At 41.1% G+C, this 26,647-nt stretch overlaps 1 protein-coding gene across 9 annotated transcripts in view; it reads left to right on the top strand.

The window, feature by feature from the left end:
• The window catches only part of fryb (furry homolog b (Drosophila)), a 62,508-nt gene that overhangs the window by 6,123 nt on the left and 29,738 nt on the right, over window positions 1-26,647 (top strand). For 2 of the 9 annotated variants that reach the window (XM_071506332.1, XM_071506329.1), the window contains exons 1-10: window positions 2,275-4,479; window positions 19,014-19,207; window positions 21,138-21,191; window positions 21,368-21,507; window positions 22,023-22,113; window positions 22,562-22,641; window positions 22,865-22,945; window positions 24,422-24,590; window positions 24,904-24,996; window positions 25,255-25,353. In XM_071506332.1, the coding sequence (XP_071362433.1) occupies window positions 4,233-4,479; window positions 19,014-19,207; window positions 21,138-21,191; window positions 21,368-21,507; window positions 22,023-22,113; window positions 22,562-22,641; window positions 22,865-22,945; window positions 24,422-24,590; window positions 24,904-24,996; window positions 25,255-25,353 (1,248 nt within the window). In that variant the 5' untranslated portion in view covers window positions 2,275-4,232. Of the gene's footprint in view, window positions 1-937; window positions 4,480-12,801; window positions 13,107-16,627; window positions 17,523-19,013; window positions 19,208-21,137; window positions 21,192-21,367; window positions 21,508-22,022; window positions 22,114-22,561; window positions 22,642-22,864; window positions 22,946-24,421; window positions 24,591-24,903; window positions 24,997-25,254; window positions 25,354-26,647 lie in introns of those variants that run through there. The other 7 variants (XM_071506336.1, XM_071506330.1, XM_071506331.1 and 4 more) reach the window with 7 other exon arrangements.

Here is a 26,647-nt window from a genome sequence, read left to right as displayed (position 1 = left end):
GACACCCAGGAATTTGTTTCATTAAATTCCCTGTGATTCTACATGGTAGGGTATAATTTGAATCTCCTGAAGCTGCTCTATCTCACATCAGTGAGCAGCTTGTGATGAGCACAAAGGGAAGAATAGATGGGATTATTCTGTGTGTATGAAGTGTAAGATTGACAGCATTTCACTATAAACACAACTGACTAATCAGGTCAAGCAAACAAGAGAGTGACAAACCTGTGTAGCTTGTCAGAGAAACACAGTGGAGTCCTTTATCACCCATCAACCACTGTGGAACCAGAGCCTATCAGAAATATCCTCTCTATGATGTTTTCCATCTGCAAACAACATATTCAGTAGACTGAAATCTACAGTTGACGAGAATAAATAAATCAAAGCACGTGGATCTGTTTTTCCAACACAATCCTGAAGATGATTGGTTAATCTCTGTGTTTTCTTTGATTGATTGGCCAGAGCTGTCAGTTAATGAAAAGGCAAAAACAATCTCCTGTTTGTGTGTTCATTGTGTGTGCGTGTGTGTGTGTAAGAGTGAGTGTCTTAATACTTGGCTCTTGTACTCCCCGAGGGGATGGCACGCCTCTCTAACTGACTTTGGCAATGTGCCTCCCTCAGCTTGTTTGCCACCTTTAACTATTTCCTTTCCAGATTTAAGGAGGCACCCTCATTGTGTTTGCTGCTCTGTTGACAGGGCATTTGGTGACACATTGCAGAAACAGTAGCAAACTGTTGAAAAGTCTGTTTTAACAGCTCATTTAAAATGTGTATATTTTATATAAAAGAGTGAGTGAAAATATCTCCTATAGTTCTTTTTCAGTTTTGTTCAACGTGCATCAACGCATTCCTCATGTTAGAGGACATGTTAAAAAGTACATTGGCAGAAGGTGACAACAAGGTCACAGGTGACAATCTCGGAAAAAAGCAGATTTTTCCGTTCGCTTGAGGGTTTCCGCCTGTATATTACAAGTATTCTAAGTTGACCCATGCCGGGCCTAAACATCTGGGACAGCTTGGTTGGAAACCTAGATTTAAGTGACATCTGTTGGTTAAAACACTTTGTCGACTCTCCAGTCTTGGGTTAACGAAGCACAGCTGACGAACCGCTCGTTCCTGGGAACGCCATTAGAACAAGAACAGCCACGGTTAGATATATGGCCATCAAACATACCGGGACAAATCCTGGTGAGCAGCCCTCTCTGTCAGCCTGTGTTCCACCAACCTGAGCTCCCCGCACTAGCACTAACAGTGTCAGACTCACAGTTGTTGCAGATGAAGATACCTTCTTTTGTTCCACACGCTCTTCTTCCATGGCAAAGGAAGCTTGGTATCTACATTACCCACAATGCAACATAATGGCCAACGGTTCTGTCCTTACATGTCTCCTTCATTTCTATACAACTAAACTCCAAGAGCAAATCCATTTTGTACGAAATGTAATCACTGGCGGGATCGCGTTCAAAGGAAGCGCATTATTTGAACAAATGAACATTTATTAACAGCAGCAGTGTTCCTAAGAGGCGTTTTGTGTGGACAGCAGCTGTACAGTGCGCGCAAATATTACACCAGAGACCAGGGTTCTCATTCAGTCCCGTCTGTGGTTAGGCAACAAAAGCACTTCGGTTGAGGCAGGAAAGATTGTGGCTTTGGTTAAATGTAAACAGTTTTATTGTGTCTGAAGTCACGATGAACTGTTTCTGTTTTAAACCAGACCACAATCTTTCCCTAACCTCAACCAGGGGCTGCTAGTTTAAACATAACCATAAAAAAGTTAAATAAAGCTGTTATCAGTACAAGTTTCATGTTGTACTACAAAGACAGATATTTTGGCTGAAAGCAAATACAATGTCTGTGAACATTTTACTGATGTGTTCAGTATCAGAGTATTTGCAGCTTGCAAAATACTTAAAATAACAACATATCCTCATTATGTAATCTGGTCGCAGTAATGTTTCCTACACAACCTATTTGCTGTTGCAATTTAGTTGAACAGAAACATCATGTCTAGGAGACAGGCTTGTTCTGTTGGAGATTTGAGTGTGTAATGCTGCAGCAGTAGCACTGAGTCAAGTGATATCAAGCTACATGACATCACTTAAGGCAGTTTATCAGACTTAAGGCAGCTCCCTGTGAAGCTGCAAAAGGCTCCGTACAACTTGCAGCTGTACTCCACAAGACCTGCGAACAAACTTTGATGTGTATAATACAACATGTTTTTTCTGCGCTCCACATGTGCTGTGTGCAACCACTGTGGGAAAAAAAACAACTGCCTCCATATTCACCATGTTTACTTAAACTTGTGTAGCGGTCTTTTCAAAAAGGATATGAAAGTTTTGTTGTTTTCACACCTCAGCACATGAGGTCTTGGGTGAGGCACTCAGTGGAGCTGATGTCATGACAATAGTGTTATAAACAGCAGGAAGTCACCTCAGGGTAGGTATCTCCTGAGGGATACTAACTACCCTACCTAAACTACCCTACCTACAGAGAATAAAATAACAGGATGAGCAAACATGTATTTGAGTGAGGCATAAAGAAATGATCATATACATAGACAAATGATTGACACTTTTTAAGGACATTCATATTGAAGACTTTATACTGCTTTAGTGTGCAAACAGTGCCTCTATTTAGTTTTTGGAAAAAAGGTTATTTAGAGGATGTTACAACAGACTTTTGTAACATTTCTGTCAAGCAATGTTTTGGCAAAATTGCTTGTGCAGTGTTGAGGCAGTGGGTACGTGTCATCAAACGTGCATCAAACGTTAAGATTGCCTAGTTTTGCCAGCATGACGGGACGAGATGTAATTAGAGCTAGACCAAAACAGTGTACTGTACTTCCTGTAAGATTTGTTGTTGTAGATAAGGTGCATGGTATTCATTTTGGGTTTGAGACCTGGGTTCTTTCCTGGTCTCTTTTCAGGGTTTAGATGTAAGAAGTTTTTGCCATCAAGAATGACTTTTACTTAGCTATTCATATCATGACATTGCATATGGGCAGCAGTTCTATACATTCAGTTTTTAAACCAGCTGCTCAGTAAGACATCTGAGTATTTAAACAAATATTTTTCTATCTGTAAAAATGCTTGAAAATGCTACCTCAAATTTATCTTCAAATTACATCTGCGGAATACATACATATATTCTGCTTATCAGGACTAACGGCTAACTTTCATACAAACACATTTTGTCTGTCCCTGTGTTGAGGATTCTTCCTGTTTGTGTTTGGCTTTGTTTCCCCCGTCTGTGAAGGGGTGTGTCTACTCTCTGTAATCCTACACCATTAACACATTCAGGTTACTGTAACTGGCTAAACAGCCTCGACCAGTGAGTGCAGGGGCTCCAACTCTTACTCACACCCACATGCCATGTGCTGGCTGTTTGAGTCAAGCTGATGTATACCATTCCACCGTGCTTTACTACTGTGTGAGAAGCTAAGGGTGAAACAAGAAGAAGGAAACGGGTATGTGAGAGAGGACGCAAGAAAGAAATTATTTTCCCAGTCCATAGTGACACAAGGGGGTGAGTTAGGAAACCCCCCCCCCCCCCCCCCAATTCCCGGACAGAGAGGAAAGAGAAAAGAAGACGGTGAGTGGGGATGAGGGAACCACCCAAACTTCCCTAACCACCCAATCAAGCAGCACTCTTGGTATTGGATCCCTCCCTCGTTCACCACCTGAGAGCGGAGAAACACAGCTGTGCCTCAGAGCCTCAGAGGAGTGAGACTGACAGAGGCAGCGCGAAACAAAGAACAGGTGAGAGCAAAAACAGGTCGTTTTGGAGAAGACAGCGAACTTCTACAGAGCATAAAATTGCCTCTCAAACAAAAGAGGACACGGATAAAGTGTATTTTTTTAAACTTTTATTTTAAGCAGAAGAGTAAAAAAGGGACTTGAGAAAGGTGGATCTGAACTCTCAGGAGAGCCTGCGTCTCTGAAACAACAAAGCAGTGAGCTCACTGTCTCTGGATTGAATGAACTTGACATAAAGAGAAGAAATCCTTGTGGGGAGAAACTGGATACCGAGCTGTGGACAAAAAGGAGATGAAGAAAATGAAAACAAGGATTTTAGGATTGCCTGAACAGTTTGTTTAACAGGGCTTTTTTTGCTGGCTGTTTCATTTTTTTATGCTGAGCCCACTGTTGGATCATCATGTAGTGTCTCCTTGCTAGTGCTGAGGACTGCCAGGTTTTGACAGTAGACTACCAGGAGGGGGTTGAGATAGTGGAGACATGTCTCTAGAAGATGTTACAAGCACTAACAGTCTTGGGGCTGAAAGCGGTGCGTCAGACCCCGGTGATGGCCAGCCTCCGAGCCAAGGTCAAGACCAGAAACTGGAGAACCAGAGCCCAGGCCAGGATGGGATAGTGCTGGACCGTATTGCCTCTCTGTCTTTGGATATGTTCGACCCCAGTGACTTCACTGGGAGGTTCACTAAGTTCCAGTCTAGGTCCAGAAAGCGGACACGGATCATCGGAGGTAGGTGCAGACGAGCTTGGAATTGTTTGTTTTCAAGAGGCAATATTCGCGTGAACATGACAAGAGTAGACAAGGAGAGAAAAATTAGCCAGTGAGTCACTAACATGCAAAAATACTGTTTAGTAATAACTCTGGTTTGTTTGAATGTGAATGCTATGACCTGAGGGTTTTCTCAGGCTGGAAGTGGTGAAAAGGCTGGTTGAACATCCAGCTGAAATAATTATCCTCAACTCCCCCACTGGAATGTGGGCTGGGTTTCTATCTAACCTGGGATTTGAAAAAAAAAAAATGTAGATCTCTTGCTACTTATTTAGTCTCTCTCTGTCTCTCCATGTATGCCATAATGGTCTTTGCTGTGATTTGAGGATTTAACTTGGCAGGTGTCTTTGTTGTGGCTTTTGTAGACCCTGTGAAAAGTGATACCTTCTGTGTCCTGAGAAAACTGCACGAGATTATTTTACTAATCCTTATTCTACAGAATGAGGGGGTGGGGGGGGGGGGCTATGTGGTTCTGGCCTCAGATGTAAGTGCAGTTTTTTGACCAAACCACTCACTCTGTCTCAGCTTAACTTCACTTCTGGGAATTTCATGTCCAAACACTTCCAACTGTGGGAGAACACCATGACCTTAAGTAGTCAGTCAAAGTATAATGGAGCTGGGCGTTTGGTGAAATTCAGTGGTGATATTACTGATTTTACAGACACAACTGTGGGGTCTGACATTAATAAACTTAGCACCTTTGCAAGTACCATTAAATGGCATTAGCAGGCTTGCGTTTTAAAGTATTTTGAGACAGTAATACTGCAGTTTTATGTTGTTTTTTATTCCTGTGCCAGAGGTTGTAATCTTTACTTGCAGGATTATGTATTTTTTTCTGTGAGACTTGCTTTCTGTCCTTGTCTGCTCTGCTAAAAATTACAATAGTCTCAGTTGATCTCACAACAGATGATTCAGGGTTTTTGTCTATTCCTGGAGAGCCACAGCAAGATCAAAATCAACAGGAGGCCGTACATTTTTCCAGTTATTACCCAATGCTATTACCCAGAGTTACAGTTTTGATAGAATCATCCTCTATTCATAGGTCATGAACAAGACAGCCAGTGATAATAAGGAAGGAGTAGTAAGGAAAGACTAAGAATTTCAAAGCTAAGTTTGTCTTCACAATAAACCTGTGACACTAACAGGATCATGTCGGAGAGACGTTTATGGAAAAGTCAGGAGAAATTAATTTGAAGATAATCACATATTAGTGCGAGTAGAGCAGAAAGGTTTTGGGAGGCGTTCTGTGTGTCTGAATATACCTTTTTCAGCGGGATTTGGCTGAACTTCAAAAGAAGAGAGAAAAGTGGGCGTACAGCGTGCAGCAAAAAGGGGAAATCTGGAGTGAGGTAGTGTCTTTGTAACCAAGTACCACCTGTTTGTAGACACAAGAAAATGCCATGAAATGAAATCTCATGGGACATCTATGCTGCGATAATGTCCATGACTCTAGGCTTTGATGTTAGGGAGACAGATACGCCTGGCATGAAGACCACTGACACACACATTCTTCACAAGAGTTATCTATTTGATCAACCCAGCTGTGTCAAGAAGATACCACTGTGTGAACTGTGACCTCTGTGTGTGTGTGTGTGTGTGTGTGTGTGTGTGTGTGTGTGTGTGTGTGTGTGTGTGTGTGTGTGTGTGTGTGATAATGGATCTTTTTTTTTTAAGGTAATTTTCAAGCAAAAAAGTAAAATGTTGCCTCGTTCTAGCCTCTGCAGTGGGAGGGTTTGCTGTTTTTCTGTTTCATATGTGATAGTAAACTGATATTCTTTGGGTTTTGGGCAGTTGGTCATTTGATTACATCACATTGGGTTTTATGAAATCATGATGGGCACCATTGTTTTTTAACTGAACAATAAAGAAAATAACCTTAATCAATCATCAAAATAATCATTAGTTGCATGATCAAAACACTCACTATCAGAGTAAAGCACCTCATGTTAACACCTCGATCTGAATGAACTGGCCTGAGCCAAAGAGGTGCTTTACAACTATTAAAGTTACATTTGGAGTATCTACATGGCTTTTGTGTCTGTCTCTACTTCAAAGATGTTTTTCTGTGAGGACATACCACTCTCTTCTGTTGTTTGTCATTTATGAGCACTCCATCCCTTTTCTACCTGGTGCATCTTTATCAGGGAAACAATCTTTGTGTAGGTGGTGTTTACTAGTTCTGGGAGACTAAGGACATTAATGATGGATGCTATAGTTAGTTCAGCGTAATGACTTCAGTTGTAGTACATTTGTATAATGCTGTTGCTCAAAGACAAAAACTAAACCCATAAGAATGCATGATGCAGGTTCACTTAAAAAAAGTTCCAAAGATTTATTCTTGATTTCGAGCAGAATCAATAAGTTAATTCACTGATCAACAGAATAATAATTGGAAATTACGCTGATAATAGCTTAGTTATTTTTCAAGAACATTGCTTGACATTCACTGGTTCCAGCTTTTTAAATGAGAGGATTTGCTGCTAGTATACTGAACATCATAAGATTTTTGACTGTTAGTCAAACAAAACAGTTCATACATTTATGGAAATTTTCCACACTAAAAGATTAATCACAGAAATAATCATTCGATTAATCTGTAAGCAAAAACCTGATCAGGTCATCCCTAAAAGAAATGGGCCCATCTAATAAAAGCCAGTGTTTAGTGCATATCCAGGGAGGCCAGATATGGTTTCTTGCCCTCAGTGTGTGTGGGTCTGTGTGGGTGTGTGAGACCACATGTGGTCAATAAATTTTTATGTTCACAACTGCCTTCAAAAGAAAGATTAAATGAATCATTAATTTGGGGTTAAATGGAATGCATTGTAATTTATGTCTTGTGCATGTGTCTGTGTGCATGTATGAATGTATGTATGTATGTATGTGTGCATGTATGCTTGTGTGTGTGTGTGTGTGTGTGTGTGTGTGTGTGTGTGTGTGTGTGTGTGTGTGTGTGTGTGTGTGTGTGTGTGTGTGTGGAGTCACATTCCAACAGCTGGCATGCTCAGGCCCCTGCTCAGAATGTGTGGAATCCTATGAGCTCTGTGAGTATGTGTGTGTGTGTGTGTGTGTGTGAGTGAGTATGTCTGTGTATATATGTGTCTTTATGTCCATGATTTTTATTTGTAAACTGAATAACTGCATGTCATTCGGTGGGAGAACATGTCCCTATTTCCCATGTAGGTCATGAATTTGAATAGATTTTCATATCTTGGACATGAGCTTCTGTCCAACAAACAGCTGAACAGCTGTTCCCTCTTCACAATCATAAAGAGAACAAGGGCTGGTTATTGGCACTAAACTCGCAGTTCAATTTAGTTCAGTTTGATTTAGAGTCCAAAATTGATTAATTTGGTTTTGATTTGATTTGATTCCTGTTGCTTCAGTAACATCAGAATAAATCAGAATTTATCATGGGAAGGTAAATTTCTTCTACATTCAACAAGTGAGCAACACAGTTGTTTCCTTGAATATAAAATTATGTAAAGAGCTAATTATAGGCTTAATTGTAACCCTAACCCTTGTTATATATATATAAAAAAAGATTCATTTGACAAAAAATGACAAAAAAGCAACTTAAACACATCCACACAGCTTCACATCTCATAACCAGAGGTAATATCTCTTCATTAACCATGAGATAGCCAGGGTAAGCTAACCATCCTGAGTCATGATAGTCTCATAAACTGCAGTGGGTCAGCATAGAGTAACTATTCACATTACAGTTTACAAGGCCATCATGACTCAATGTGGCTCATAGAGCCAACCATCATCTATGTGGCTTTTTTTCCCCATTTTCTGCCTTTATTGGATAGCAACAGTGGAGACAGACAGGAAATGTAGGGAGAGAGTGAGAGAGAGAGAGAGAGAGAGAGAGAGAGAGGAGGGGGATGACATGCAGAAAATGGTCCAGCTGGCCAGGAGTCAAACTGGAGAAGTTATCTTTTTGTGCAGATTTTACACATTATGCAGCCGTAACTGAACCACTTACAACAAATAACCACTACATACACAGAACATTTAACGTAGATGTACATGTTTACTGAGAAAATTGAATTGCAAAGATTGATCTCGGAGTTTGTAAGAATCAATATTGGATCATTCAAATTAAAAAAACGTGATTCATTTTGTAGATTGATTTACTCAGAGAGAACATATCATCCATAGAAGCTGTAGATCTCTTTGAATTTGAGGCAAACTGCAAACTTCCACTTATTTGGAAAGTTCTTTTTCTCTTATCTTTTCCAGTTAATCTCACAAAAAATGTTGATCTCCCTCTGCCTCACAGCTTACTCTCACACAAAAAACTACATGTGCTGAGATATAAAATCTCCCATCGCCCCACAACTTTTTAACCAGATGAGACATATGAGAAATAGGTTCACCAAACAGGAATTCTTTGAGTCGAGGTGCCTGCTGCAGCAGTGAGTAAGTGGAAATTATTCTCAGAAATCTTACAGAGGTCATTTGGAAAGTTGCATGACAAGACTTTGAAAATCATATTGTGTTAATTTTGTGTGAGTGTTAGCTGGTCTTGATTGACTGAATTGTCTTGATTCAGTAAGCAGGTTAACACCAAGGCAGAAACGATTATTTGCTGATACTATTTGGCCCAGGACTGTAATGAAGTAAGCAGAAGTTGCAGACAGGAATAGGCCTGCAGTGGTTCTCTGCTATATTTCTCCTCCTTTGAGATTAGACTGTAATTGTCTGTTAATGTGAACCAGGCCATCCTGTGCTCGGTAGCTCTCCCGTGAGCTGCAGCTGTGCATGATACTGTATCTTATGCACTTTCTGTTCGCCTCCCCTCCCCTCACTCTCATTTTCTCTCCCCCTGCCCCTATTCTCCGTTCCTCACCCGCTCAGGTCCTGTGGCACTTCCACAGCTCATCCAGGGAATTACATGATGATCCTAATTATCCAGTTGTACTTCCACTCTTACTCAGCCACCCATAACATCATTGCCATGATGGCCATCATACCTTTCAGCTTAGACAGACAACTGTGAGGACAGCCAAAGAACAGAACTATGTGACTGTTCAAGGTGGAGGGAGAGAATATTTTTCTCTCTCACTTTGTGTAAATGTCAGAAACTATTTCATCAAGCATTTAACCATAAAATTAGGGTGGAAGGTATCCACTGGAGGAGGAGTGCTCGTAAATGTTGGTGTTGGCCTATGAAACAATTTTAGGAGGGAAGCAACATATTAAAAAAAACAAGTGAGAGGTAAACCAGTGGAAATGTTAGGTCAGGGAGGATTCATCAAGCAAGCCCAGTATGTACAGTATGTAAATATTTTTAACTCAGTGAAATCACTCAAACTAGGACAAGCTAATGACGGCGGCTGCATGTTTTGCTTCGATTGGAGTTTTTTGACATCCCACAACTAAAAAAAGCAGTGACGCAATTCTTGGATGACAAAGAGATATGCCTGCTGTAGTCCACTGAAGTTCATTTGGTACTGGGCAGCTTGTCATGTGTCATCCATCATGGCACCTGAAACTAATCCAAAACATGAATTTACTTGCCAAGCAGTGAATGTAGCTGAGCAGGTTGTGAAAACATTGACCTGAGAGTTAATTAACTGTGCAACACCATTATATGTCAGTGCTGTCATTTCATCACCTGATGCATCATCTATTTCTGCTGTTGGTGTCAAGCGCATGTACTTGTTAAACCCAGATCAATAAATCGTGCAAGGCCAATATATCAACCAATATTAGCTGTATGCAAATATATCAGGATCAGTGTATGGAAGGTGATGAGTAAGAAGTACAGAAATCCAAACTAGGTTTGAGGTAATTTGGAAACAGTGTCACTAATAAATACTATTGTCCAGAGGGACCACTCACAAGTTAATCTGTTAAAATCAGCTCAGTATGTACGGTAGCTTGGTCAAAATGTTTTAAAGAAAAATAGATCTGTGAAATAACAATGAATAATGAATAATGAAATAATAAAATTGCCAGACCGATATATTATTATCAGCTTTTGTAAATTCCCAAATATCAATAACGGTAGTGGACTCAAAAATCCAGTATCAGACCCAGTCCATTGGATTGGGTCATGTCGAAATCTAATTTCTAATTTTGTCTGTTAATTATAATTAATATGTTCTGTAACAAAGCTGTACTTGAATGAATGCACTGAATGTTTGTTTGCTGTGTCATCTTAGTTGCTTGAGGTTTGATTATCACTCAGCTGGTGATGGCCTTGAGGTTGAAGAAGCAGATCTTTAAGTATGTTCCAGCTGATCACCTTTCATATTTTTCTGATGCGGTCCTGCCTACTGGACCTTCACATGTTAAGTAGAAGGTGGTTAAGTATTTCAGGAGGATTGTACTTTATCTCCTTCAGATTTTTTTATACATTTGATATATTTTTTGCTGACACGTGTTTCTATTATTTTGTCCACCACATTTACATTAATGAAGGCAGACAAAAAAAAAAAGGTCTTACTGTATAATTCAATACAGTTCAACAGCACCACAAACTGTGTCCTCTAAAATGACTGCACGGTTAACTCAACACTTCTCTAAAACAGTTTCAACAAATAATCAGTATACCATTTTTTCTTCTTCTCTTCTTCTTCTAGTTAGTATAGAAATAAATAGACTGAACTGTTTTTTACAAAGAGGAAACGATACAAGATGTGCTCTGAAGGATGGATGCTAAATTTTGAAACTTTGAAAGGAAGCAAAATGTTTCTTAAAAGCTTTAACACTTGTACTATGTTATTGGCACTGACTCAATGTAATCCAAAATTTGTTGTCTATTGGCATGGCTACTCATAGTTCATAGGATAGGAAGTAGTGAATTAAGTGTAATGTATGTAATATGCTGGCATCTTTGAGCATACTTTGTTTTGTCACCATTTCAGTGTGAACACACATACTCAAAACCTGGTTATGATATATAACTTTTGAGTTCCCCCAGGTCTCCATTTTTGGACCGGTTCTATTTTTATAGTATAAATATATCCCACTAGGGGATATCTTTCTTAGGCATGCCATTGCCTTCCACCTTTATGCTGATGATAAACCGCTATATGTCCCGGGAAAGCCTGAACCCTACTAGCTTGTTCACCATAAAAGTCTGACTTTAAAAACTGGATGTGTGCCAACTGTCTTCAGTTAAACTCAGATTCAGATCCCAACCGCTTAGATTTAAAATCCTGTTACTTGGTCACTTTAGCAAGTTCGTCCAATCTTGCTTGAAGGGAACGTTGCTTAAAACTATCATTCGTTCATAACTGTCATACACACTGAACCCAGAGTGCAGCAGCTAGACTATTAACAAAAACCAAGAAAAAACATCCTGTTCCTCCCTCCTTGTTGTTTTTACACAGGCTATGAGTTTATTACAGAATTGATTTTAAGATTTTACCCATTACTTTTGAAGCACTTCATTTCCTGGCTCCAGAGTGTCCCTTTCAATTACTGCATCCTTATCGACCTGCACACAGTCTGTGCTCCTCAGGCAGGACCCAGTTGGAGGTTCCCATGTCGTCTTGTAAAACTAAAGGGGACAGAGCTTTTGCTGTCAGGGAAACAAAACTAGAGAACAACCTGCCAAACCGTTTATGTATAAAAATGTATATGTAACATGTTTTTATTCATTTATTTATTTAGATTAACTTCTCCATAAACCTACCATTCTTCTTCTTCTTCTTATTATTATTATTATTATTGTTATTATTTATTTATTATTTTAAAAATTATTATTATAATGAAATTCGGACACATCTGAAGCAATGATGCCATAAACTAGTCGTTATTTCTGGCTATTTGTTGGTGCAGCCTGCCTGTCACTGCTTTTCTTTGCTCTGATTGGTCAGGGTGGGCTTGCAGCGTGCTCACTCAGCACTATTGTGAGACAGAACTGGACAGTAATCCAGTGATCAGGAAACATTACATTACTGCTCTTTGCCTCATTCATCTTAATTATTCCAGTATCCCTTCTTCTGTTATCTCCTCATGGTCCATTACTCAGGAGTTTTCTCCCTCCCATCTTCCCTCCCATATTTTCTGTGATGCCCCTGTGCGGTACTATCCACTGTATGTTTTTCTCCCCCTCTCTCTCTCTCTCCCCCTCCCTCCCTCCCTCTCTCTCTCTCTCTCTCTCTCTCTCTCTCTCTCTTCCTTTCCTCTAAGAGGATTGGCTGCTTGCGTCTACCAACATCTGTGTATCACTGTCCTGAGAGAGCAAAACAGAGAGGGGTTGGGGGGTGTTAGCAACACAGAGCGCAGACAAGGCTGAGTGCCGCTCTTTTTTTTCTTTCTCACCACCACACACACATACACGTACACACACACAAACAAACTCACACACACTCAGCAGCAGACAGCCGCAGCATCCGCATCGCTGGCTGCCCACCCGCATCCCTCTCTCCCTCTCTCCCAGTCTTTCTCTCTCGGAGAATACTCTTTCTCTTGCTTGCTCTGTCCGCAACGTCTCATCCTGCCGTCCTGTCCCCCCTCTGCTGTCTGTCACCGTGGCGACATAGCCTCCGCAGCCATGGCGACCAGCCAGCAGGATTCAGGCTTCTTTGACATCAGCATCAAGTCTCTTCTCAAGTCCTTAGGAGGGAGTGAGTACAGCTAACACATCACAGTTGTTGTTGCTGGCATGCCAGACAAATGCATGATACGGTCTGCTCTCTTAAGACTGACTCGTCGTCAGTTCATCCTGCAGTGTACAGATTACGCGTATGTTGTTTGTGTATCTCTGTGTGTTAGGAGTGGATGAAGCTGAAAAACAGGCAGTATACAGCATGATCCACACAGTCAATATTTGGCAATGTTACGTAATGGAACAATGAAAGACAAGGGGTGGGGAGAAAGAGAGAGAAGTGCTCCAGGGGTTAGCTGAGGATAAATCCGGCTCCTCAGCAGTTTTCTATATTAATTATACAACACATTACTCAGCAAAAGAAGAAGTCACTCTTTGACTTTCTTACAGTCTTTGTGCCTGGAACTAAAGGAGTTTTGTTAAAAAATTCTGTCAATTTCACCCAAAATGTAAATACTAATAATGTAATATGAAACAGATCAGTATGTTTACATGTGTTATCATTCTGTCAACCTTCCCTAATGCTCTGTTTACATTTCAAAAGACTCAAATCACCTAATCAAGTCCACTGTCAGTGAGTCAGTGTTTACCAAACAGCCAAGGTAAAGCTGCTGTATGCTACTCTGAGTCAGTCTGAGATAAATGCCCAGCAGCATCATCCCAGACTGTTGCCAACTGAACATACAGTACTTTCCCCCAGAGTGAGCAGTGGGCTCCTGAACATGAGACATTACAGTAAGCAGAAAGCTCTACTGTCTAATTGCACCACTGGGATACATATAGTTTACTGTAACAACAGTACTTCCTGATATATCCCTGATATAGATCACATAGGCATAGATTGCGGAGATGAGCATGCAGGCTTTCCTGTTGTTGTGCGATTTCACATATTGACTAAACACTGGTTGTGCTAGCTTTCATTTTGTGTATGTGTGCATACAGTATATGTGTGGGCACTTTTATGTGAGTCCTTTAAGAGTTGTATAGAAGCCTCTGTATGTGCTCTGTAGCTAAATGGTCTTCATGTTGTGTGTATCTTTCATTAGATACCACGAAAACATTCTAGCGTGTGTGTGTGTGTGTATGTGTGTGTGTGTGTGTGGTTAGCAGGGCAGCAGGGTCGAGCTCGTATATTAGTTGTGTGGTGAAGGTTACTGTCAGCAGGCGTTATGCTGGTTACGGAGGAATCGCAGGGGATGTGTTGATGGTTCCCCTCTCCCATTTACGATGATGTCATAAAAAAGAAACCACAGAGGCCATGTTTGTTTTCCTCATCTGAGTCTCCTGTTTGTTTTAGCTTTAGGTCCATATTCAATCATGTGAGGGCTCGTCTGCTCCAAGGTCATGATAATGATGACAGTCAGGAGGCTAGAAAGCAAAGAAAAGGGTCCCGTAAGTCCAAGTTAGGTCTGTGCTTCAAGCACTGAGTGAGTGAAATCACTAGATAAATAGCTGACCTCATCAAGCTGAACCTGCTCCATCTCATACCAGCCTTCCTGAAATAATCATATATAGACCCATATCAACTACATCAACAAACATATTTGAAACAAGCTGAGATTTTAACACAGACAGGACGTTTTAGTTTTCATTATTACATGGTATTGATGGTTAAAAGAACAATACTGAATCAAAATGTAAACAAAAGTGTTGCCCTACTATCAAAATAGAAAAACTGTATTGTAACCTGTCAGCTACATCTAAGGTAAATTATTTTCTGCTCCGTCTGATGGGTTTGTTTACATCTTATCGTGTGGAAGAACAGGAGTAGAGAAGGAATTATTGTTGAGAAACATAATTTTTATTTTTCAGCTGTATGTCAAACTGTCAATGGTGTATGTGACTAGAATGGCATTCAGTAAAGCCCAAATAATCCTACATGTCTGTCAGATCCAGATTATTATTTTATACATTGTATAAAGTCATAGATAAAGTCATCAGAATCCAGATATTATTTCCTGAAAAACTGAGAAAGTGTTGAAATATCTCACAAAACTCTTAATGACAATGATAAAAGTTTCCAGGATCTGGACCTGCAGATCCAGGATTCTTCCCAGCCCCATGACTCCACAAAGCTTGGTGCAAATGGCTTCAGTACCTTTCCCGTAATCCTGTTGATCTTTTATAGAAACAAAAAAGATACGCTCAAATGCAACCAACTCAAGGTATCATAGTGAAAATCCTCACAATAGCAGTTTGTCAAGGGCCTCCTCTGACAACATGCAAGTTTGGTTCTGCTGGATCTTGTCGAGGGCCGTTGATATGTGTTTGTGGTGATGTGTGTTTGTGCTTTTAAACGTGAGTCATTGCAATCCACTTAGCCAGCAGTGTGTACACGCAGTGCAGGATTAGCTGTGATGACTTATGTTTGATAGCTGCGTGATGTGTGAGGATGTGTACATGTGTGTTATCCGCCTGCCTCACAATGCATGTCATGATTCATCACTTAAATGTGCTTGTCTGCTTGTATGATGTGCTGGATTTTAGGCCTGCAGCTAACCATCATCGTTATCAGTGATTCTGTTGATTGCAGCCAGGATTTTAATAGTGAAAACTGCCAGTTACAATTTCTCACAGCTCAAGTTGACGTCCTAAACTGTCCTGTTTTGTCCAACCGGCAGTCCAAAACACAAAGATATTCAGTTTACTGTTATGTATGACAAAAAAAGGCATCAAATATTCACAATGGAGAAGCTGGAACAAGGCAATATTTTTGTTTGCTTAAAAATAATTATTTGATTACCAAAATAGTTGCTTATTAATTTTTTTATTTGACTTATCGTTGTAACTAACATCCCGTTACCATCATCCTAACTGCTTCTGTCTCATCTGTCTCGGTCTCTTCCTCGACATATTTTTCTTTCCCCTTTCTGTCTTTGTCTCAGTCTTGCTCACACAGTATGTTCAATAAACCTTTCAGGATATACGATATGCTGTAAACCAAGGTAGACTCGTATTGACTAGACATGACAGATTTCTGCTGATTCATCTCTTAAAATGCAGAGTCATGCAAATGTCACCGAGGGTCCTGGGAAATGCACCGGTGCGCTATATTGACACTCTGTCGAACACGGTGACGTCTTCGTCCTCTCATCTCTTCTCCCCAGCGACATGCTTAAGACTCGCACGCACATGCATGTACACATTCACACACATTTTAAATTCATGTCACCGAGACGCTACAATGGATTATCTCTGTTTAGAGTCAACCTTGTATTCACAGAATTAGATTAGTGCCATTTGCTTTGTAGTTTAACCGCATTACTTCGTTTTCCTGAGTTATCGCTTCTGCCTTGGACAACTGGAGTGCACATGTGTATGTGTGCGTGCGTGCGTGTGTGTTAGTGTGTGTTTCTGCCCCCGTGAATGTATCTCTATTTGCATGTGTGTGCACTTGTGTATGAGTAGGGGTCAGTGGGAGTGGTGGGTATGTAAGAGAGTGACCGCCAGTAGTCTATATATAGCTCCTCCCTCCTCCCCTCGCCTCTCTCTCGGGGCAGTGTTGAAATTCCAACCAAACTCTTCTGGTCAGATCTCCACAAGGAGCAGACTTTACTTAACTGCTACTGACAACTAAAGGACAGCCACAAAACCACTCTTAAAGAAGCACTTTATTTCAGTACAACTTTCCAATGGGCTTGGAGGATCCCAAGGTCACGGGGGCCGTCGTACAGAGACGTGACGGCAGGCTGGAGTTGCAGCAGAAGCTTAAGTAGAAACTGATAGTTGGTATGTAGGCTCATATAGCTCACAAGCATGGGGCCCTACACAACCTCTGATCTCGCCAAGCCTCTGCTGGAGCTGCACAGTGGAATATTTCTCTATCCCAGTTGGTAGAATTCACTCACCGCGGAATAAGTTGGTTGCCTCTTCTGTTACTTTGAGAAGACACTGACACCATCTCTTCCTCTGTGATTGCAACACCCACAACTCTGAGGCGTCAAGTCGTCGGTCTCACTCTGGCTGCCCGTGCTCAGGCCTGTGGATACAGCAGATCTTCCTCTTTCAGATGGTTTGAATTCGTGATACAGCTGTAATGCTGCTGACATGAGAGTTTTTTTTTTTCTTGCCTCTGGCACACGTCTGTCTCTTTACCTGTCTATCATTTTCTGGAGGATGGAGTTTCCGACTTTTAGCTTCGGTTAAACCTGCCTAGCACCTAAGCCTGCGGTTACTGTCATGGTGGAGTAGTTGGATAATAAAGACAGACTCCTGTGCCTCTAATCTCCTGTAAGGAATTACTTTTGTTTATCATGGGAGCTGTATTTTACACCCTGTAAACTACAGTGTCCCGTTCCTCCTCCATCCTACGGGTTCTTCCCATTTTACCCACCTCTACCCACTGTATCTGCATCTTTCCATCTGACTGTCTGCACCATGGAAATGCCAACTAAATGGAGCAGGGCTAGTGTCATCAGCTTCATCAAGGGCCTCGGTAAGCATGCAGGGGTGTGCGTTCATGTCCAAGTATGTTTGCATTGTGTGAGTGCTTAGGTTTCACACAAACAAGTTGCTGTGCTGTATGAGGCCTGGGGTGCTGTCCTGATTGGGAATTAGTATCTGTGTACATCCCACCTCCCCAGTGGGGTCAGGTCACGTGGTCATAAAAGGTCAGTTAGATCTGACAGAGTTGTGAACTCGCACTCACTTGTCACTTCTGGGAAATGCTTGGGTAAATTATTGCTTTGTTTCACCAAAGTATTTTTCCGCACCTTGTTCTTGTTGGCGTGTTGAAGGGGATCAAACCTGCAAATTTGCTTCAGACACACAAGCCTCCTTTGTTGGCTGTTGTTGCAGCCGTAGCCAATACTCCGTTCTAACTGTGTGTGAAGGTGTGTTGGGGTTTTTTGTAATTACATTGGTTATGATTGACTGTCGTCAACAATAGGCCATAGTGCAACATGCTTGTTACTTGCAGAGTCTAGCTTAAGCTCTTATAGTGCAGAGTCACTGATGTTGAGAAAATGTGTTGTTCCTTTATGTGATGAGTTTGTTATATTTTAAGGGCATGACGTGTGAATATTCTTAGAGACGCGTGACAGGAAATGCCCCCTGTCTGTTGTCTGTCTCTCACTCTTGCCGTTTCTACACTCCAGCCACTCCCTGTCTGTCTTCCTCTGTTTATCAGAGAATTAATAGTGCCCAGTTTTCTTAATGATGTAATCAGAAGGCAGAAATTAAAACATGGACTGCAGAGCCCTGTGTGTGTGTGTGTGTGTGTGTGTGTGTGTGTGTGTGTCCATCTGTGTGCCTGGAAGGTGTACTTAGTCAAACCTGGACGCTGACTCAGCATAGATTAGTCACGACTGAGGAGTTTTAACTTTACAGAAAGAAATCATAAAATGATTCTAATTTCGGACAAATTCTGTTTCTTCAAAGTATGAGGTTCATTAAGACAAGTGCAATAAAGAGAGAGAGGGCTGTGTTCCTCAGCTGTTGTTGTGTGAAGATGGTCACAGAACTGGGTGGAGAATTTATAGCTGCATGTCAGACAGGCATAAGAGGTGTTACTACATGACCCTACACTGTGAGGAAAGGGTGCGACGTGAGGCAAAGGGTCAGGTCTGTGCTGGTGTTCTGAAAACAGCTGAAAGTTAGTTACCATGGTATGGCCTATTGGTTTGGCTGTTTATCAAGAAATGGAGGCAATTAAGGTACTTTTTTTTAAAGAACCCTTAGCTGTCTGTGCATCCATGTCTACATTGCAGAGAGACACAGACTAGACAAATACAGGCTGAAAAACAATGCTCAAATTATAACCCACTGCTGACTCACTCAATTCATGCTTCCTGTTTGCATCCCCTGAAATCCCCAAATTATTGGAACTACAGTTTTAAAACTTAATGCTCAGACAGAGGTAAGACAAAACATAACGCACCCATAATATCAGACTTTAGGCTGACTGACCTGTCCTAACTCTCCCCAGCCTCTCCAGTGGGACTGAAGCCACCACTCCCGCCAGTCAGTGGAACTTTGGGTGAGAGGAAGGGTCCTGTCGTCATGGCGCCTGTCAACGTGGACCCTGAGAGTAAGCCGGGCGAATTCGTCCTAAAAAGCCTGTTTGCCAACTTCACCTTGCTCTCCGAACGCAAGATCCGCATCATCATGGCCGAGCCACTGGTGAGTGACTTTGCATCGATCTTTCGTGTTGTCTTGTCCATATTTCTCATGACATCTCTCTCAGGTTACAACACTATCCACATTTTATCTGATTATGTTATGCAGAGTGGCTTTTTATTACAGTATTTGTTGACTCATTTTTTTTTTTTATGGAAAAAATGCAGTGTGCCGTTCTCTTAAATAGTGTACACTCAGCTTCCAGGCTTATTTGTCTATTAATTAAGAACAGGTTCAACAGATTTTCAATCTGTATCTGTGTCTGTCCATTTTTCTTCAAGGTCATGAGGGATGGAGCATATTTCAGCATTCACTAGACAGGGGATAGACAATCTAATACAGCACATAGACAGAAACAAACACACTGTGCCTGCAGGTTGTACCTGAGCTTGAAACCCACACAAAATAAGAGAGTAAAATATGCAGATTTCACACAGTAAACCAAATCTATCAAGGCCTTTGCCAGTGATTTAAAATGCCACTGTATGTTTTACTGCCTTTTTCTGTCTAACCTCTGATGCACTTGTGAAACAGCCACAGCTACAAAAAGTTTGTTAGAGCAGACACAAACATTTTTATGCTTCTGCACCAGAGCCATTATGTCCCATTCTCATGAACGCGATATCTCAGGGACACACTTGGACTCAAGGATGAACTGATTAGATTTTGGTGGTCAAAGGTCAAAGGTCGAGGTCACTGTGTCCTCACATGCGTCTCATTCTTGGGAACACGATATCTCAGGAACACCTAGAGGGGATTTCATTACATCTGGCACAAACATCCACTTTTACTCAAGGATAAACTGATAACAATTTAGTTGTCAAAGGTCAAAGGTCACTTTGACCCAACAAAACAGATTTCTGCCCATAACTCAATAATTCATATGCTGATTATAACAGAATTTAACACTAATGTCTTATATGATAAAATGATGAACTGATGATATATTATATCAGTCAAGCAACAACTTCCCTGTGGCATCATAATGTTCCGAAAAAACACTAGTGGCCTTTATTTAGGAACAGAGGTTGGAGACCGATAGTTCCTGCGACTTGACTGGTTGCTGGACCTACATAAAAAGTTTTTATAAAACTACATAAATACATAAAAAGTTTTTATGTAGGTCCAGTAGTTTTTAAATTGAAATAAATACACAGAAGCTGGGGGGATTTGATCCAAACAGATGAATGGTTTGCCATGTGGATGTCTAGGATACCCATATTCCAATATTTATATCCATTACATCAATTTTTCTCTGCTTGCAGGACTAAACAAATATGTCTGAGGTAGTGTAACATTACCGTAACCAGTCTCTTGTGTTTCATGTTTGACTCACTGACAGTGAGTGTGCCAGAAACTGCTTCTTTTGAGCTGGGGTTTTAGTAAAAGCATATTTAGTTAGGGCTCATTAATAAATCAAAATGTCGGAGCACAATCTAAATTGTGTATTGCTATTAAGAGGTTTGGCCTTTTGTGTGTGTTTCATGGCATTTAGCTCTGGTATGTTTCATGAAAGGAACATAACAAGATTAGTTCCTAAGAACCTAGTCTAATCTAATCTAAGTGAAGAAATCAGATCCAGGCTTCAAACTTCAAAGTTACATATTTGTTTCTGGCATTTTTTCAGTTTGCTGAAAGTGCAACACCAGCATAGGTTTACAAAACTTTTACAGGGTATACAGGTTGAAGTCTGGGGAAATACAGGCAGTTTTAACAAACCCAGACAGCACTGACACCTTCGAGTGGTCTTGTGTTTTGATTACTGCAGCTATGAGGCTTGTTGCTTGGATTTGAAAGAGAGTTCAGGTTTAAACATCACCATGTAAACATCTTAAAGGAAAGACAGAAGGTTTTGAAGATCAGTTTATTTGTTTAGCTGCACACATGTCTTCTGACATGAATGTTTTCCCCTCTGTCTGTTCTTATCTCGCAGGAGAAGCCACTTAACAAATCTCTGCAGAGAGGAGAGGACCCACAGTTTGACCAGGTGTGTACACCCGATATGGACACATCATCAGCAATACGTGCTGCCGATGTATTTTTCCTCCATCATATAAATCTAGCTGTAAATGTGCTTTTATTTTGGAAATGGTATTAACCTCTTACTTTCTTCGATCACTCTTTTCCCACCCTCACCTCCTCTTCCTCCATCCTTCTGTGCAGCTGATCAGCAGTATGAGTTCTCTAGCAGAGTACTGCCTGCCATCTATCCTGAGGACTCTGTTCGACTGGTACAAGAGGCAGAACGGCCTGGAAGACGAGTCCCATGAGTATCGACCCCGGGCCAACACCAAGTCAAAAAAGTAAGAGAACACAAGCAGCTCAGCACACTCAGTCACAGAGCTCTTATCTTCACCTACCTGAGGAGCGGGAACAGATTCAGACGACTAAATAATCTTGGGCATTAATGTCTTGTTCATTCAGAAATGTAATGAAGGCCCTGAAAACCATCAAGTCGGAAACTGTTAAACAATAAACTGTATCGTGCACAACAAGTAGCAGTAAAAACAAACTATACTACCATTAAAAACAAACTGCACAGGTGCTCCAACTAATGAACAAGTGAAGGTGTTGTCCCCTTGACAGAAGCTTGTTCCTGAATCTCAAACAAACAACACACTGAGTACACAGACTCCTATGATGGACCAGATGGTGCCTACATTTAACTGATCAATGGAACTTTAATAAGAGCAGATTTTCACGTGTGACATGTTTGTGTGCGTAGGCAGGAACAGGAGTGTGCACAAACAGGATCAACACTATTACAGTGACTGTGACAAATGATGCCTCTGTTTCTGTTTCTCGCTGTCTGTCACAGTGATGAGCAACAGAAGGACTACTTACTGGAGAGGAGAGACTTGGCAATAGATTTCATCTTTTCTCTAGTGCTTATAGAGGTTTTAAAGCAGGTGAGTCTCAGTCTGCACTCAGCTGTACTGCATGTTCAAATGTTGAATGTCTCCCATATCTATTAGCATAACTATAAAAGAGTCTGTCCTCATTATTCCAATCACTGGAAACAATTGGTAAAGCAGTGGTAAAACAATACGGATGCCTGCTCACTGTAATAATCTAAAACAATTTGAAAATTTAACACACATCTTCTCTGGCTAAAAACTAACTTGACCTCAGTTGTCCAGATGCAGTATTTCCCACTCCACTCATGTGAAACTGTAACTGCATTAAAACATGTTGCATATTCTTCATCAAGTCAAGACTATAGATAATATAATAAACACCAGACATGGGCAGAAAAGGAGGAAATAGCACCTTTTTATTTGGATGCATTCTTATTTTTATTAAATGTTCAAATCCATCAAGTGACAGACTGGATTGAAATGTTTTCTGTCCATCTAGATCCCCCTCCATCCTCTTTTGGATGGACTCATCCAAGAAGTCATAAACCTGGCCTTCAAGCACTTCAAGTACAAGGAGGGGTAAGAATGATAACATTTAGAAACACAGATAATTCACATAAGTGAATTGAAGGAAGCACGGTTTAGAGTTTCAGTGCGTTCTCTTTTGCACCAGTTGCAACATACTGACATGCAGTTGTGACATCCACACGCATGTATGCACGGCTCTTCCAAATGTATGTATTGTTACAGTCCTACACAGCATGACACATGGTGGTTATTGATGTTTGTGTTTACCTCTTAGATATCTGGGACCCAACACAGGCAACATGCACATAGTGGCTGACCTCTATGCTGAAGTAGTGGGAGTTGTGGCTCAGTCCAGGTACTGTAGACTTCCACTAATTGTGCAAATGAATGTTTATACTGCATGTGTGGCGGTGTGCACTTAAACAATAATGTCTGTATATCTACAGAAAGTTAATTCTACCTGTTCACATTAACACTGATATTTTTTAATTTGTGGTGATAATTGTATGTAAATTTGTTGAGGTAATCTCCAGTTTACCACATACCCACATAAGTGAAAATCTGTGTCATCATCTGAAGATTCAGTGTGTTACAGTAAAAGAATCCTGCAATCGCCCTTATTTTTGTGCCACTACTCACAAGGCAGGTGCGGCAATCACTTCATTTTACTTATATTTACAGTGAAGAATGAAAGTCTATGGGTCTTTACTCTCAGTAAAAGCAGAATTCATAATCCAGGTCATGTTGCAGCTGCGGGCTGAGTTGTCAGGGTGGAAAGCTGAATGTGTAGTTACAGTAGCTACCTGTCCTCCTCTTGACCCCATTTTCAGTCGGAACACCAATTACAAATGATGTGTGTGCTCTGTGTGCTAGTCGTCTGGTTGTGTGTGTCTGTTAGTAAATACATTTGTGTGTGTGTGTGTGTGTGTGTGTGTGTATGTACTGAGGATAATGACACTCCAGATGATGATCCTCTGTCTGTGTAATGCCGTGTGTGATGAGAGATGAGCGCTGTTCCCATTTTCTAAGAGGTCATTACTGTGATGGAGGAGGCGTGGGTTCACCGGGCAGCTTAGTTGCCACTGTCACACACACACACACACACACACACACACACACACACACACACACACACACACAAGCTGAACCATTACATCATTTAACACAGTCATTTAACAAGGGATCAAAGTCAATACTTCTAGATCTAATGTAGCAAATGTAAATGTCCTCCGTCTAAATGACTGGTTTTCCACTTGATTAAGCTCCTCAGTTGACTCCAGCAGCCTTTTCACTGTTATTTATTTGCATCATTTACACACAGGGCTATGAAAATGTTTAGTGCACACATAAAGACTCTGAGCACATATCTGTGTGTTTCTGCTGCTTGGTTTATGGATCACAGTGTTTATATGTGTATCTTATTTAAACACTCAGGACTAAACAGAAGGCTGATGACTGTTCATCTTACTTAACTGCCCCCCCCCCCCCAAAAGCATGTGCAAAAAAACACAGACGCCCTAAGAGCAAGCACACACACACACACACACACACACACACACACACACACATACACACATTCCCTCCACATCACCCCTCCAGATGCCATTCTAAATATAGGACTGCAGAGCACTGTTGTACACACACCAATGTGCGTATGCAAAAAGAAACAGGTGCATCGAGGAGGATAAGTACACAATACTACCAAACATGAAAAAAAAAACTTTCTGCTGCTGATTCGACTAACAGTACCACCCAGCTGAGCCCTGCATGTGGCAACATTTACTATAAGCCAAGAGCGGCTGTTCACATCTGGCCCCCATTTCCTCCACAGGTTCCCAGCAGTGAGGAAGAAGTTCATCTCCGAGCTGAAGGAGCTGAGACAGAAGGAGCAGAGCCCCTACGTCATCCAGTCCACCATCAGCCTCATCATGGGACTCAAGTTCTTCCGCATCAAAATGTACCCGGTGGAAGACTTCGAAGCCTCCTTCCAGTTCATGCAGGTAGACTGAGCTGATACCACTCGGCTCCTCACCTGTTATTTACATGTCAACAAATAGTAAAAAGGCTCTGGTTTAGGAATCTCAGGGAGTATTTCTCTGCATACATTTCATGTCTGGAAGCAGTTTAGTGCTATCATAGAGCTGTACTGTCAGCCCCGGAGAACTTCCACTAAAAGCAATTAGGAGTTAAGTGCTTTGTTTATTGGCCCTATGATGGTAATTGCAGCTGTGAGAGCATTTGAACCAGTGACCTTGCATTCACAGAATCATCATGCACTTGTTTCTCTCGCTGTCTCTGACTCTGTCTCTGTAGGAGTGTGCACAGTATTTCCTGGAAGTGAAGGACAAAGACATTAAACACTCATTAGCTGGACTCTTTGTGGAGATACTCGTACCTGTAGCTGCTGTAAGTGCATGTCATCATACTGCTCAAGATACACTTTCACTTTTTCAGTTTTTTTTTTTTTTTTTTTTTTGCCTCAGTCAGATTTTATTATTATTGTTTGTTTTTGCTGCTGTACAGTATGTCTGCTCTACAGAATTATTTAAATCTTAAGCTCATGGATATGCAGTGTCTTTTCAGGGCACAGGTAAAAACTGTTTTCTAAAGGAAAATGAAAGAATGTGTATGGATGTGACTTCTGCAGTATTTGTCCTCCTCCAGACTGTGAAGAATGAGGTGAACGTGCCGTGTCTGCGAAACTTCGTAGAGAGTTTGTACGATACCACGCTGGACCTGTCCTCTAGGAAGAAACACTCTCTGGTAAGTTTATCCACATATTCTGTGTCATCACTGCTTATCTCTCTTCATTTCCTCTCCATTACCGGCAATTGGCGAAAGCACTTACTGTAACTCTCCTATATGTGGGCTTTTATTGCTGCATGCAGTGTGCAGTACACAGGCTAGTTTTGGAAGCGCAGCCAGATGGGGAGTATTTGCTCACAGCATGGAAGCAGGCAGCGCGATCAGCAAATTAGATGCAGTATATCTCCCTGATTAAGATAGAGGTCTCACACGGGCAAGCATGCAATAAAACAACTCTGTTTAATAGTCCGGACGGGTATGGAACTTAACTTTGCCATTCCCAAAAAGTTTTAACTTGAATTAATATGAACAGGCAACAATTTGACAGAATTATCAAAATTTTCCCTGTAACAAGATTTCTTCTAATAAACACCTCCTATTTGGTCCTTTAGTAAGTATTTTAGTACTTTAGGCAGATGTGGACAAAGTACATAACACAGTCTTGAGTCGGAGTATAGATACTCTTTTATACTAATACTCAAATATGACTCCCAATAGAAGTGAAAGTTGTTCAGGGAAAAGAACATTTTTTATGTCAGTGTATTGTTCCACTGTGTTCCACTGTTCCATTGTGCGTTTACACAGCCTAATGACTCTGAAGCAACCTACTGAATGCACTGACTTGCTGTAGACACAGGAGGATAAAAAGTGTGTAGGATCTGCTCCTTAGCTGATAGAAATGGCCATAGAAACACAAAAGAATCAACAAGAGGACATCCACTGTCGTTTTCGTATTTCTTAACACACCCCACCCCCCACAAATCAGCATGCCAGTGTTCTGACACAGCTCCACAGTGTGTGTGTGGTGTGGTGTGTGTGTCTGTGTGTGTTCATGCGTGTGTCCATCAAACAGACAGTTGAATTGCTGTATATGCAGCTTCCAAAAACCCCCCGCCCCAAAAAAAATCCTAACCTAGTTACACCTCTCTATCTCCTAACATAGCCATCATTAGGACACTGCCAAGTTCAAACTGAGCAGAAATCACAACACGACTGAGAGCGTAGGAGTTTGCTGTGACTGGTTTTTCTCCTGTGGCGAACACAATGTATGGTCTACCGCATTTTTGAAAATAACAGAAAATTCCTTCTGCTGACAATGAAGTATAGAGACGTAAAAGTCATAAGTTTGAAAAAAAAAAAACAAGATACAAATACAGATACTTATATACTTATATTAGGTCCTAAACTCAAGTAAATGTACTTGGTTACTCTTCACCCCTGACTTAAGGTCTTCTTCTCTTACAACGAGTTA

This window comes from Trachinotus anak, unplaced genomic scaffold, assembly GCF_046630095.1.
Source record: "Trachinotus anak isolate AG129_WGS33_773 ecotype Australia unplaced genomic scaffold, CSIRO_AGI_Tana_v1 ptg000020l, whole genome shotgun sequence".
Taxonomy (NCBI): domain Eukaryota; kingdom Metazoa; phylum Chordata; class Actinopteri; order Carangiformes; family Carangidae; genus Trachinotus; species Trachinotus anak.
This window is presented reverse-complemented; position numbering and strand designations above follow the sequence as displayed.